Consider the following 15,786-nt stretch of genomic DNA (forward strand, 5'->3'; position numbering starts at 1 on the left):
GCTGACTGGGATAAAACTTTCTTGTCTCACTCCCTCAACTGTTGGATGACGGATTACACCTCTCCAACAAGAGAATGGCTGCATTTGTGACCAATGTTAGTGAAAAGCCTGGTGGATGAAGATGGGCAAATTAATAACCGGTGCCTCTCTGAAAGGTGCTTATTGTATGAGAGTCTGATTCCCCAAAAGAAAAGAACTGGGAGCCAAAAGAAAGCATCTCCAAAAGAAGCCAAGAAATTAGTTGGATCACTTCAATTCTAGCATGGTGAAAAGATAGTCTACTTGGTATCCTCTCTTCAGTGGAAGATGTGTCCTTAGGACACTCAAATCTGCTGCAAAATTTCTGCTTTCCAGCCCAGAACTTAAACATGAACCAAAAGGTGACGCTGCAAAATTCAGGGCAAATTTTTTCCATACTATAAGCAATCTCAAAGTTATTAGAATGTTCAAAATTAGATTGATGTTTGCTAAAATTTTCAAACGCTGTCATAAAAGCTGATGAAAAGTATTCTGGATATTATATGCATTCTGTAGAAATATTTCTTTAAACACTACTACAGATTACCAAGACAGACTATTTATGTATGTACTTCCCATTTAATAATAATAATTCCCTTTTTAATTGCTTCTTATCAGATCTAACGTATTTTTCCATTACAGGATCATGAAGCAAACAATAATGATGAAAGTGAGTATTCTGTACTGAAAACATGGCAATATGAGGGATTTGTTGTCAGTATGTCCCTGGTGACCTTAATATAGCATGTAGTAGAGTGTGTCTGTAAATTTAATCTGTAACAGTCAGCAATAAGCAAGAACTGTTACTGAACTGTTTTCTAGTATAATCAGAGCAAATGTTAAGACAAAAATTAAACCAATGGATTTTTTTTCTTACTTTTATTACATTAACACTGAAATGACAGTGAGGAAAATCCACTGTTCAGATACAGCTAATATTGCGTAATAAATGTCATTGACATCTCTAGATCGTAGCTTCAGTAACACACAAGAATCCAGACCTCCCACTGGAGCAGCTCCATCTCCATTACCAAGGGGCCTGTGAGTAAAAAATAATAAATTTACTACTTTGATGGGGATGGGGTCGGTAGGTGTATTAGGAGCTAACTCCTATCCTTGCCTATGGCAATCGGAATTCAGGAGTAATTTTAATTTTATTACATTTTTTTATTCATGAAAGATATCCTGACTAGGTAAAGGCAAGCTATTATTCTATTTCTGGAGGAATACTGTTTGTATGCCAGTGGCATCACCCTTCACTGCCTGCCACAGTTGGCAGATGCTGGCTGGCTTGCTTAATGTAGCCGCATACTGCAGCAATAGCTCGTGCATGCCTATAAATGAAGGAAGTTTGTTTTTCATTAAAACTCTTCTGCCCCACCCCACTCGTCATCTTAAGTATTGGACAGAGTGTAGCTTCCTTGCATATCATAAGTACCTTTCCTGAGTACTCACATTACATCTGATACCCTTATTCTTTTTTTTTTTTTTTTTTTCCTCCTAACTGCTACAGCTATGCAATAAGGAGATGCATCCCATCTTGGCCAAAAACATCTTGGGAATCAATTAACCTGATTCTTAGTTGCTAAATGAATTCATGTATTAGTGAAGTAACCATACTCTTTTTTTCTTTTTCCTCCAATCTGCAGGAAGAAAACTTCTAATGCAGTAAATTCACCAGTAAGTCGACTTGTAATTGCATAATCGAACAATAATTTCACAGTTGATTTTTAATTTACTGTAAAAGGCAATTTTATCATGAGTTTGGGTACAACATAAATGCATAAAAATAATAAGGGAAAAGAGAGAGTTATAAAAAAAGGAAGTATTTGGGTGCTGTTATATGAACTAAGCAGCAGTGAGAAAGCTCAAGTAGAAGAAAAATTTGACTAATGGGATGTTTGGATTCAGTACTCTAGGATGTAACAATAAACATAGTACAAGAACTGAATAAAATGAGAAATAAATGAGAACACAGGCCATTCAGAAGTATTTCCTGAAATATACAGGGCTGCATATAGGGAAATGGATTTATTTTAAGAGCGATAGCTCAAGAAAGATGCCAGACTTTACCAAAATTTGTCAGAGGTTTTTCAGTAAGTATTCCATCATTAGAAAAAAATCCCAAAGCCCACAGAAAGTGAGAAAACTGGTTGAAATTTTCAAAGAAACTAATTTGAAAAATGTTTTGAAACTGACAGTTTATTATCATTGTTTCAAAATGCAAAATAAATAACTGAAACTGGAAGGTTGGGTGAGGTTTTTACTGTGAGCTAAACTGACAGTTTAACTTTCAGTAAAAAGAAAGATGTTCAGACATTTGGGAGCATAGCTTGACAAAAATGAAATTTTGATTCACAAGTATTTGGGATGGACTCTTCATTTTTGGACTTGATAAGCACAAACCATTTTTACACCATAAACTTACTGATGGGAGTTCAAAAAAAAAAGCATGCATCTCTAGATTTTACTTTTGTTTATCTATTTATACACACAAACTGGGATTCTTTCCAAATCTACTTTGCAAAATCCCAGGTATCAAGGTCATGTAACTAGAGGCTCTTCACAGGATGGCCATGTCCCTGCCTCCTAATGCCTCCAGGATGCTGTCGATTTTAAGTGTAAACTAGTTCACAAAAGGTATAAAAGATAAACATTTGCTGTACAAGTGACATGCCATTTAATATTTGGTTTCCTTCTGTTTTATTGTAGAAACCATGTTTGCCATCCAGAGAGACCTTAACTGCAAATGAAGGTAAATTATCTCCACTACTGTGAAAAAGTTGACATTTATCAGAATTTAACTCTTCTTTTTTATTAAAAACGTGAAACAAACAAACATCACCAGATTCAATTTATTCTAGGTTTTTGAGGGGGGGTTGGTTTTAGCAGTTCTGAACTGGATCTGACCAGCCTTAGTTGCACTGAATATCATTGTTCTCTAAAAGCAGTCACAGTAAACTATTGAGGTTACTGGCAGGGTAATGTAGGACATAGTGGACCAGCCATGTGCTATATAGTCCTCAAAGTAGAGAAGGGGGAAGGGAGGCGAAGTGCGAGTGCATCATCCTGAACTCAGTCAGAACCACCTCACATGGAGCCAAGTCCTGGCAAAAGCCAGTCCTTGTGCGACGCAGAAAATGTATCTCGTCTTTGTGCAGGGCAGCAGCTCCTCCAGGCAAAAACTCAGCAGGAGCTGCTGTCTAACAGGGGTACGACGCAGCCAGCCGGCCGCACATCCTCCGGCTGAGCTCTTGTAGGCAGCCTGCCCCAGTGTCCTTCCCCTGTGTCCTGCAGCTCGCCTTGCAGAAGGAAGGTCTCCCACTGAGCTCCTGCAGGCGTTCACAGCGCAGCTACTTGCCTAGAAATTTGGTGGTATGCTGCTAGTTAATAAAGCAAGCAGCAGGATGGCAAGCTGCCACGTAAGGAAAAACCTCAAAAGTTATAGTAATAGAAGAAACCCTTCTTCAGCTACGGGGACTCTCTTAGCTGGGACAATATATTTCTGAAGAAATCTTGACAATGATTTGTTTTCCCAAACTACAGAAAAACCTACAGCAGCGGAGCGACGACGAGGTTCCAGCCAAGAGCTTCCGCTTCCACCCCTTCCAAGTGGTGCCCAAAAGTAAAATAATTTTTCATCATCTTTTGAATATTTCAGTGCACCAGCTCCTGCTGCTCAGTCTGAACACAGCTGTGAGAAGTTCAAAGGGGAGCACTGCTTTCTCTGTAGCTTTCTGTTGCTTTTTAAAAGTCATGTTTCTTGAAGCCTTGCAAACATGGCAATGCATCCAGGTACTGTAACCACCACCAAAAACTGTGTGAGGATATAATCTCTAATTAGGTGATCGAGATTTAAACCAGGTGTTTAAATTCCTAATTGTCAGTACTAGTAGGATATGATTTTTTTTTTTTTAAATACCTGTATCTGGCCCTTATTTCTCAATGGACAAATGGGTGAGATGGAACACATTCTACCACTGCATGCTTCAAATACATAATTTTAATATTTTTCAGAACTAGGTAGATCTCCTCAGACCCTTCTGTAATCTCTTGATATTTATTTCAGGCCTTTGCTCCAAAAGTCCTCAATTCTGCCAAGTAAGTATAATATTTTGGAATTAAAATGTAATCAACTTGTCACTTCAAATTAATCTTTGAATTAAGATTATTTCAAGATACCATGCATATTCATTAGTTTGGAATTAACATTTGTCTTTGTGATGCATACAGAGAGGAGACCAAGTATCCAGGGGTTTAGCTCAGCTAGTAAAATTAAGGGAGCATGTCAGGGTTATTGTATAAATCAATGGAAACTGGGTCCTTCATTCCCACTTGTGACTAGTGGAAATTTCTACCAAAGGCAGTTTGGGTCAGATTGCCATCATAATAAAGATGCCATCAATCTTCCTTGCCACAAAAGAACCCTAAATATGACATCTCTGGGCTGTTCCAGGCTTCTGTTGCCTAGAAGCCAGACAGATTATTATTGCGTCCAGCAATTTATTCTTTCTGTTCAGAGGAAAAAAAAAGAAGGTATTTTTATAATGGCAAAAACTAAAGCTCTCCTGCAACTAATACTTTCAAAGAGGGACTTTGTTTCAGTTAAAAACAGGTTAGGTAATATGTATATGTGAACTCTCTTTGCACAGAAGTGTAAATTAGATCTAACATTTTTCCAAGTCTCTTTTTAGCAGACACTTGTCTGACCTGCCTACAAGCCCTTTTCTGCACATACTTTGGTCTAAATATCTTTCACACTGTAAATGGATGATGCATATAGAAATCTGCATGTGGTATAGTTTAAACTTATATGCTGTTAGTAGTACTTCTCTCTATTTCTTTGAAATGTTTGTTTGATGTACGTTGCAATTACATCTCCTATGCTGTGGAAGTGTAGCATGAATGGTTCATATCCATGCAATAGACTGATGCTCTCAAGTTTATCTGCTCCTGTCACACAATTCACGTGCTTCAAAACTTATAGCATAAATTCTTACTAATTGCTAAAGCGTAACTATTCTTTGAGGTCATCTGGTGCCAAATGATGCTCTGAATAGTAAACTTTCTATAACACGCTCTTATTCTGTGCCAGGTCCACTAACAACTTAATCACATATACAATTGGTCCCAATCACTAATGTCGCTTCAGCATAACCTGCTGTCTCTTCCTTGTCACCGTATGAGCCTAGTGCTAACTTTCATCTTCTTCATAAAAAGAACTAATTTCCCATATGGCACAGTATCAAATGCCCTACTGAAGTCCAGAGTAAGTACAGTACTGTATTCCCTCTTTGTAGAACTCTGATATTTTATGAAAGAGCTATAAGATTTTATCTACTTGGGTAAATTTCAGATTTTTCTCTTGCTAGTTGTACCTTTAATGTTCTTTCCTTCGAATCCTCTCCTAGGGTCTTTTGCTCTGCGGAGTCAGACAAAAATGCTTGTAGTTGCTCAGGTCACTTTTTCCACTTTAAGGATAACAATTATGTTTGATATTCTTTAATCATATGGTACCACCCTGACTTGAAAGTTATTTAATATAATTGTTACCAGCCCTGTAATTTCATGTGCCAGTCTTTAAAATTTCTGAAATAAAGACTGCCTAGGCCCACCAGTTCAATCATACTAAGCTATTTGAGTTTTGCTTCCAATGTGGTTGTGGAAACTTCCATTTCTGTACCAGAACTACTACTGGTTAGTACCTAGATTTATCTCTAAAATCAATAAAATTCTTACTGCAGACAGCCCCATTTCTCCTTCCTTTTTACATAGCTAAGGAATCTCTTATTACTTATTTTAATTTCCTTTTGTAAAGTCAAATTCAGTTTGACTTCAAGCAATTCTTTATTCATACAACGCACTTTTCAGCTGTAGCTTTTGCAGCTGGTCTAGCCAAAATTTGACAGAAAACACAAAATTATTAATACTCAATAGCCTTCTTCAGGCAATTATCCATTCATTGAGAGCTGGAATTGCCCCTTACAATGTCTCCCCTGTACTTGGAATGCCCAGACACTTGCATCTTTACTACAAAAGAAGTTCTAAACCTGCTTCACACAGGTGTCTTTGAGCTCTCCAGTTCAACTGAATTTTTTAATTCTGAGTCACTGTATGATCTCCTCTGGAACATTCTTACCACTTTCTGAAACCAAAATCTAAATCAGAATTATATTAATGAAGATTTGATAAAGCGGTCTACAAAGTGTCAAATCCAGGAAGAGGTGTGTGCTAACAATCCTAGTAGCATTTCCCCCCCATAAGTAAAAGAAACATGAAACAAAACCTCTCATAATAACAGAATAAGTAACACTCCAACTTTCTACAGTCTTCTTCTCCAGTGTAATGACATTGATCTGTACCCAACTCTGATCACAAGTACCTACAGCAGATACCTATACTACCTTTGATCAAGATTCTGTTTTACCAGAGAACAATTATCTGTACTTATTTCCCATATTTCTATCATATCATTACAACACCACCACTACTCAACCCTTTCCCTGCTAATTTCTTAAATTTAGACATCTTTATTTCAGCTTTAATAGCTATTTTCTACCATGCTTTGTTATTACAATTATAATTAAGCTTAATAATCTTCCTACTAGTCCTTCTCTGTTTAGCTGCCTAGACTTCTTGCACACATATACAAACATTTTAGTTGGACTAAATTAGTGAAAAATGATCCCTGAGCTAATTTGTTTTCCCAACGCTCTCACCTATATGACTACTACTCACACTGGACTGAGTGCTTTTTGCATTGTGTTCCTGTATTTTCTCTATCTATTGCTACATCGATTCACTTAGGTGGTGGTGGTGTTTCTTGCATTTTAAGTCTAGCTCTAGGTATTAACCAAGTTGTTAACCAAACTGTTGTTAACCAACTGTTTCTCTCTTTATAAGCAAGGCTCCTCTTTTGAGCAGGCAGGTGTCCCAGGCACTTATATAGGGCTCATCCATTTACAGTAGATAGCTTTCCTGAATGATATCAAAGGTCAAGCATTTCCAGATCTTCCAAAGTCCTTGTAACAAATCAATTTCTTACAGCATAACAAACATACTTTGAAAACTTAGACATGTTGTTCTTTCTCTTTTCTAGAAGTGCCAGAAGCTGCAAACCGTTCTCTGGGTACTTCCCCTCACAGCAGCATTTCATCTATTTCAAGTACTGCAGACCAGGTATAACATTAGCTAAATTCAAATTACAGAAATCTTCTTATCCTTCACTTTAAAGTAGTATTTCCACCCCTACCCCCTTTCCAAATAAAAATCATACTCCTTTTGTGGAGTGCATCCATGTCCCCTTTTGCAGTGAAGATTTTCTGTAGCACAAATAATCTGAATGTTAGCTTTCATTAAAAAAATAAAAAAATGCTTAGAACATACAGCATTCGGAGAGCTTTAACAAACTGTAGAAAAATATGTAAACAGCATTATATTGAACCTTGGCACTCTACCAGTCACTTTAAACAAAACCAGAAAAAGCTTCTTAGTTTCAGGTCTTCCTGACTCTCCAGTTCATAATACTTTGACATCATTTGAAACAAGGAAATCTGTGGTGATATACTTAAGCCTAGTCTTTGATATAGCTAGCTAGAAAGAGTTTTTAATTACCTACTTTTTTCTAACTTATAGCTGTACATACTGTGTCCTGAAAAAAAAAAAAGTGCATCAAGCAGATACAGTGAAGATATCTGCTGCTATTAAATAGCATTAGCCTGCACTGATGTGATGTGCTAAGAAATCCCAGAAATTTGTAGGAGGAAACAGGGATGCTCTGCTGACCAGCCCAACACAGCAGGATGCAGAGAGTAGAATCACTTTTATGAGCATTGTCCTATTTACAGCGAAGTTTTAAGAACCAAGGAGAAAATGACTGCTGCTCCTCTCGGAGGACACTGTGAGGCTTTCCCCTACATGTTTTAGTCTCTCACAAGTCCTAGTTAGTCCTTTCTGTTTCTTTAAACAGACCTCTTCTCATTACAGTTAATGCTGTCAGGTTTATGACCAATTCTTTTTTCTGTGTTTCATTGCAACATTAAGCTTTGAATAATCTAAGCAGATGCAAAGTTCTTTTCATTTCAGTGCTATTCCCCTCACTCATTTTGGATGAAGGGAGACTACAAAATGCAGGAAGCCATTCTTATTAGCCTAGTAGTCACAAACAAGGTAAAAATAGTTTTGTTGAGTGCAAAACAAAGGCTCTATTATGCAAAGCCAATAACATTAAATGTTTCAAAGCCTGACATGACAAAGATAATAGAACAGTGAAGAACACAAATCACTTGAAGTTCTGGAAAAATTCTAACAGTATGCCATACTGGATATTTATTATAAAAATAGCTTTCAAATAAACAATCCAGCAGACACTAAATAAACAGCTTGTAGCAATTACATTTGCAGCTTTTATGTAACAGCCATGGGCAAAACCAGAGCTTAATAAAATATCCATTTTGCTTGAAAAAAAAACCCCACCAAAACAAAACCAAGAAAAAGAAAAAAAAAATATTAACTGTTACGTTGTTATTTTTCCACCAATTCAGTCGTAACTCCTCTACAGGCCATATTCTTTATTATTATCATTATTATTTTACAGGTGAAACACTGTTTGTTTCTTTCTAGGTTGCTGGTGTTCATACTAAAGCATGGTATGCTGCTACCTGCGATAGGAAAACGGCAGAAGATGCACTCTACCGATCAAACAAGGTAAGCCACTTTTAAAGAATGTCTATTTTATGAAAAAAAATCAAATAAAAAAATCAGAAGACAACCAAAAATATTCTAAGAACATCAGTTGTATTCTGAACAGGTCGGAATACTGTCAAACATGAAATTATTGTGGTGAAACTATTTAACGATGATTTCCATGCCAAGACAAACTTGCATTAGTGTAACTCAAACTGGTGCGCTGCAGGGAAAGCTATTACAGACTAGAGAGCTTGAGGAAGATCTCATAGCTCACATGCATCTATTAAAATGGAAGGCAAAGCCCTGTGACTTTTAAATGATCTCCACCTCTGCCCAATGGCTCATGTAAAAACAGCTACTATTTAGAAAGGCTGCTGCTGCCATGCATTTTGAAAGAGCAACACTATGCATTTAGGTATTTGGAGAATTTGAGTTCTCTCAACTACTGTGTACAAAAGCTAATGTCACAGAGGGGAACAGTAACATGTAGAGTTGCATCTGTAGCATCAGGTACATTTCCACTCTTGCCTAACTTCACGAAGCAGGATAAAGGGGTAGAGCACTGGGGTTATCACTGGTGTAGGTTACCTCTAGCTAGTGAGCACTGGGCTACAGTGTCAGTAGCTGTAGGTTCTTATCTTTATCAGAGTGCTTTTTAAAGCTCTGGAGAAACAGTATCTCCACCTCCCACTGCTTTCTTGCCTACCTACTGCCCCTGATAGTAACTTAATCTCCTAATAATCTGTGGACCCCAACAGACTGCTGCCTCTGTGTGTTTATTTCTTCTTTCATTCTCCAGTTGAGGGAGGCAGCAGCAGAGGTGACTCTGAAAAGACACCTTTGTAAGCCACTGTTAGACAGCAGGAATACATGCTACTTCTCATCTCCTGATGTACAGTTTTTCTAATGGGAGAAAAGGGTTTAATGCTAATGTAGATGAAAATATTAAGCTAAAACCAAACTAAATTGTTTGGAAAAAATAAGTTGAATACACTAACTACTTTTCTCTCTTCAGGATGGATCTTTTCTAGTAAGAAAGAGTTCTGGACAGGATTCACGGCAGCCATACACACTGGTTGTGTTTTACAACAAAAGAGTATACAACATTCCTATAAGATTTATTGAATCAACAAGACAATATGCACTGGGCAGAGAAAAAAGTGGTGAAGAGGTAAGACAATGTGGGGTGTTTTTCCTAACAGTTTTTAGTTATGTACCTTTAATAAGCAAGGATTTAGATACATTGCATTGTGACCGAAAGGATTCTTTGTGTACCAAGATAAAAGTATACCCTATATAACGACTGATCTATCAAGCTAGAAAAACCAGTGGAACATCAGCTCCTGCATACTATCAGTAATTAAAACCACAGATCAAGTTTAAAACATACTCATGAGACTGTGTTGAAAAGTTATCAGTATCAGAGCTGCAGCTGCTAGATAAATTCTCCAGCTGTTTACAGTCCTCTGCTCACCTTCTACCTAAGACTCTAGTTAAGTTTCTTGGAAAATCATAAAGGAAGAACAGCCAGGCTCACAAAAAAAAAGCCTTTATCAAAAATGAGAATGACAGTATCTCTAACCCTACTTTCACATAAAGAAAATGTTAAAACTTGAGTTCTAGAGTGCAAGAATCACTGGTTGGCTATTATACCACACAGATAATTACACTGACAGCAAAACATAAACTTGGAACGCAAACACCAATAAAAACTGTTATCACTGCACAGAGTAGGCTTTTCAGGGATATGAAAGTAGTCTTGCCTTAGCCTAATTATCTGCCTCCCAGGCAACAGTTCTGAGGTTACAGAACAAATTACAGCCTAGAGCTCATCTGGCCTTCAACAAAGGGTCAAAAATGACCTCAGGAGAAAACAAGATAGTCCAAAATCTGTATTTGACCAAAGATCAACAGGAAAAGCAACAAATCTGGCAGATTCTGGATATTGATTTACAGTGCCAATATTAAAACTGCAAGCTAACCATCTCATTGATGCCTGTTTGTACCATACTCCTCCTGGAGATCGCCTTCCCTCTGAGGTGGCTGAACCACAGAGGAAGCAGCTTCCAAACTGACAGTGCCTGCAGCCCGATACACGTTAAGGTAAACTGAAAGCGGGGTCAGTTTAGTATGCCACATTATGTCTGTGGTTCAGGTTGTGCAGCTGGCAATGACAAATGGAAAGGAGCATGAGATGAGACAGCTAGTGGCCATAGTATTTTCAATTATCCAAATTTAATCTGTTTATGACTAGAATCAGGACTAAGAGCAGGATCAGTCGTCTTACCTAAAAGCAGAGCATCTCACTGGGAGTCATAGCTCCACTCTCTTCAATGCTGGGAGAAGCAAAGAGAAAAAGATGATGCAGTGATTACTGTCAATAGTAGAGCGTTAAAGGAAGGCAGCACTAATTCATTTTTGTTTTGTCTATCCAGCGCTTTGACAGTGTTGCCGAAATAGTAGAGAATCATCAGCGCACCTCCCTGGTTCTAATTGACAGCCAAAACAACACAAAAGACTCAACAAAACTGAAATACATTGTAAGAGTTTCTTAATCAAACTGAACTGCTAAAATAAAGACTCTTTTAATAATTTCTTTCAACATCCCAAAATATGTGGACAAGTATTAAAAGAAGAAAACCCAAAGTGATGGAAAATACTCTTTAAGAGCACCGAGTACTAAAAGATGCAGTTCATAAAGTTCAACCCCACGCCACTTTTATCAGAAAAGCACTTGTATTTAACACAAGAAGCCAAAGCAGATTTACTCTTGTCTGTGGTTTCCATCTGTGACAACAAGGGTATTCAAAGTCACTTGAAGAACAACTGTGTACCACAGCCTGGTCCTTTGACTGCTACTTAAAAGATAGGATTTCCTGTAGGACATTTTCACTTTAAAAATGAGAATACCTACAGCAATCTACTCTTTCCATTTGTTAAGTTTACCACAGACCGCTGCTTTCAACAGTTTTTGTAAAGTGCACAGCCCCAGAAGTCAGAGCCACTCAACCTAATGTACCGCTGTGTACAAGCTGAAAATAGGACTGCACTTCATGATTGGTGGCAATAAAGCTGTCTGAATGTTTTAGATTAATGGACATGTGTTGTCCTTTTCCTTAGCTTTACTCTGTTTCATTAATGTTTTTGTAATTGTTTGTATTTTCAAATGTGCAAATAAAATAAAGTCAATAGTTTATGGAGGACACTTCTCAGCATCCTTCCAGCAAGAAAGCATCCATTCACTATTGTTTATGTTTTAATGTAGATATTTGTATGTGCTCCTTCACAAGTTCTGTTGCTATGAAATCTATCACTTTTTACAGTTTTAGTATATAGATCTGGCTTAATAGCTCTGAAATTTTTTGTCTTCAAATTGCCCACCGTTGGTGACCCAAGCACACTGCTTCATTGCTAAACCAACTATCCGCTCAATTCTTGCGGAATTACTGTTTACAAACACACACTCAAAAAAAACTCCTCTCTTTTTTTCAAGCCTGTTCTATCACAGTGGTTTGCTTATTGTGTTATTGCAAACAAAGCAATTTCCACAAAGGTTAAAGCGGTGAAAATTAAATTGATTAATGTATAAATTGCATCAACGAAGAACTTTTAGGAACAGTTATTAATTAGTTCTAGAGGCATCTGATTTCACTGGACCTGAAGACTCATCCATCTTAAAGGTATTTTCCAAAACTGATACTCTATATACACCTGCTTTGTTCTTTTTGTTCCAGATTAGGCAGTGTTCTCTAGGACTATCTGCAAGGCATTTAAGGCGAGATTGAGGCAAGACTTGCGAAGACTCAGCAAGTCACTTAGAGCTATGTTGTAGGTATATTCTGCAACTACTCCTCTGTGGTTTTGACCAATTACTTCAAGTAATGCACCTATCTTCCAGAAAGAACTGCTTGGTGATATGACAAAGATGTTAAGCACATGGCTACCTACCTTGCTGCATCTTGGTTTCTTCCCTCTGCAACACAGGTAACATCTCACATGTGACGCAAATGAGACACTGGCAAGTAAGAAACAATGTATACAGACTTTACACAAGCCTGCCTATGACAGACTGTTCACAGTACTACATAAATACTATGTTTAGTTTATTGTTCAGTTGGTATTAATTAGTATTATACTATGCTTAGTACTAGTGTAATGTTTAGATCATTAAGACTGCAAAGTCAAGGCCTCAAAATTAACAAAAGTTACTAGTCTTTGCAAACTTAATTTACTCATACATGTGTAATCTGATATTATTTAGTCACATGAAACATCACTTTAGAAGGTTACTAGTTCAAGCAATACTCACTTAAAATTGAAAATACTGTGAAAAAGCAGCCACTCAATATTTAGCTTTCTTTGCATTCATGTAAAGTCCTTGCCTTATTCACTCATGTACTGCACAATATTTGAACTTTCTTCTTAACAAAACTGTCTTGGTTTTTGTTAACTTTTATATGTTGCTCCTCATAAGTGTCTTAGGTTCTTCAAACATTGCTTTCTGAGTTAACTCTATAGCATTACCATCATTCTAGAACTGGGGAAAAAAAGGGCACGAAAAAGTGACACTCAAGTCTACCTATAGACTTCCACAGGAGAGATTAAGTATAATTTTTTTAAGGTAATTGGCAATACTGAGCCCTTTCCATACTCAAAGGACTGGCACTTCCACCCCTTAGTTTTAAGTGCTCAGCACTAGATGTAACTTTGTGGCTGATCTACAAATAATAAATATGCCCCAGATAAACATCAACTACTTTCATCCTCAAACTCTTCTCTCCTTTTTAGCCATGTTCTACATGATTACAGGGGTACCTTAGAGTTTTGATGACAAAAGGAGGCAGGGGTTTGGTAGGCAACCTGCCCTTCCACAAAATAATCCATTCATCCCAAGATGAGAACATCCTAGGCAAAAAAAATAACACTCCATGGGGGGAAAAGAAACACAAACCCACAAGTATGTGATCACCTATTTTACTACGCTCACAGTTTTATAGAGCAAGAAAGGAAGCAGACTAGTTACTCTGCTTCCCATACCAAAGCTAGATCTTTCATAGCTTGGGCAGACTGTGGTGTAGATGTATTTCAGAACACAATTTTAGCTGGAGAAAAGAAAGGTTTGAGCAAGTTTCAGATATAGGACTGCACCAAGTTAGTGCTAATTTTGCATTTTGCAAGGATATAAAATAAATTAGCACTCAGGGTGGAGCATGCTATGTTAAAAATCCTGATGCTATCGATTCAGCAGCCAATACAGAATCTAGGAGATGGTAACATGGCGCAACACTATACCTGAAACTTGCTCTTACAACTGTTCAGTGCCAGCAGCTGCTGCTAGTTAGTGCTGTCGGATGTTTCCACTAGGTAGCAGGTATGTCAAGTCTGACTTCTGACAGACATAGCAACACACCTCTCCCCCCATATTTCTTTGATAATGTTAGCTAAATTCTCTTCTATGCAATTGTCATTAACTGAATAGCTAGAAGGAAAGAAAGAAAAAACAAACAAACAAAACAAACAAAAAAAAACCCCAGGAAGACCTAAAACTAGACCTAAAAATCTGGCCTTAAAATGAAGTAAATTTTTTGTTTCAGAACTCAGGGCAAAATATCATATTTACTAATGTACAAAGGAGCGGAAGTGTTGTCTGCCTACGTGATACAGAAAGGAGAGTACAATGAGTACTGCACGTCATTCTTGATTAACGTTGTTCCGTGAAAGGAGTAAGAACTTGCATTCTTAAAAATCCAAGTGTTCAAACATGCAAGTTACAAACCTACATTCCTCCTTCAATCTAAACCAACAGCAGCAGGCACAGATTCTTAGGAAGTGTTGTAAAAACAAACATGTCTCACATGACAACAGCCTTGGAACAAATATTGAACACAGGTTTTTTGTTAAAACATTGGAATTACTGAGGAAAATAAACCATGACTTACCGATGAATACACATCTTGCAAAGAATATACAATGGGCTAGATTTTAGGCCTCTAAGGCCACTTTACACAAACACACGAATACTGTACAAACACTTGTTGACCCTGCACTTTGCACCTATTTCTGTATGTCCCAAAGCACTATAACCAAGTTATGGTTTTTCTTATTCTGCCTATATGAGCAATGTTACAAGCTATCTTAAAACGTTATGGTTGCAAAGACAAGCACTCAAAATCAAGACACTTCAAATCAGGTTACCTGTGCAACCTTAATTTGTCACATCAGGTACGTCCATTACAATACAAGCATTAAATATACGATCATTGACTATTTTTCCATATGGATTTATATATTTCACTTGGTTCACACGATACTTCATGGATAAATCATAGATGTGTAATGAAAGACTGTGGTTTGTAGGTTATTTGTAACATATCTTTCCCATTTACTGAAGATGCTGAGAAATGCCCAAACAAACGTTGCAGGAGTCAGCCAGTAAAAAGGTAGCCTCATACGGTTACAGCACTTGAACATTTCACTGAAGAACTGTATATTGCCCCTGCACCTTCTATTGCAACATCCATTATGATGCTGGTCAGACTGCTTAAGCCAAACTTTCTCCTGATGATCATTAACTGTGATGTTAATTTCATTGACGTGTCACTTGAGAGTCTTTGAAATCTGATTTGCTTAAGTGCCAAACTCTCAGGACCTCAAACAAAGCATTACGGAACCGCTTGTAAGAAAAAAAGAATTATATACTCAGAACAGTGCTTTAGCAATGTGTGCTAAATAATACAAGAACATAATTAAGGGCAGGGAAACAAAATACTAAACCACTGCTCAAGAGGAAGGAACAACTCTCTGCACGGAATGAGCTGGATGTCCACGGATAAAGTGACACATCACAATGAATTAAGATTGTACAAAGCAACCTTATTTCAACATTTCCTAGCTTTACAATGTTCTTTTTCACAGTATTGTTTAAGGTTATCCAATTCATAGGAAAACAAGCTGGAGTGGTAAAAATGAATCCAATGACAGTTGTCACTCAATCACATCAAGAAAGCAAAACATATCTAGCTACTAAAGCAATTTTTTTTAAAACCATTTTCATTATAACACTTTTCAAAACAAAGTCAA

The 15,786-nt window shown here is 37.3% G+C and overlaps 1 protein-coding gene across 1 annotated transcript in view; it reads left to right on the top strand.

Moving 5' to 3' along the window:
* BLNK (B cell linker) overlaps positions 1–11,308 on the top strand; it is a 99,700-nt gene extending 88,392 nt beyond the window's left edge. The window contains exons 16-25 of the mRNA XM_086466797.1: positions 661–688; positions 987–1,059; positions 1,668–1,698; positions 2,731–2,773; positions 3,565–3,643; positions 4,088–4,119; positions 7,118–7,197; positions 8,641–8,724; positions 9,722–9,877; positions 11,142–11,308. Coding sequence (XP_086322923.1) covers positions 661–688; positions 987–1,059; positions 1,668–1,698; positions 2,731–2,773; positions 3,565–3,643; positions 4,088–4,119; positions 7,118–7,197; positions 8,641–8,724; positions 9,722–9,877; positions 11,142–11,261 — 726 coding nt within the window. The 3' untranslated portion in view covers positions 11,262–11,308. The remainder of the gene's footprint in view (positions 1–660; positions 689–986; positions 1,060–1,667; positions 1,699–2,730; positions 2,774–3,564; positions 3,644–4,087; positions 4,120–7,117; positions 7,198–8,640; positions 8,725–9,721; positions 9,878–11,141) is intronic.
* The last annotated feature ends 4,478 nt before the right edge of the window (positions 11,309–15,786 follow it).

Source organism: Leptosomus discolor, chromosome 6, assembly GCF_034619465.1.
Source record: "Leptosomus discolor isolate bLepDis1 chromosome 6, bLepDis1.hap2, whole genome shotgun sequence".
Classification (NCBI taxonomy): Eukaryota; Metazoa; Chordata; class Aves; order Leptosomiformes; family Leptosomidae; genus Leptosomus; species Leptosomus discolor.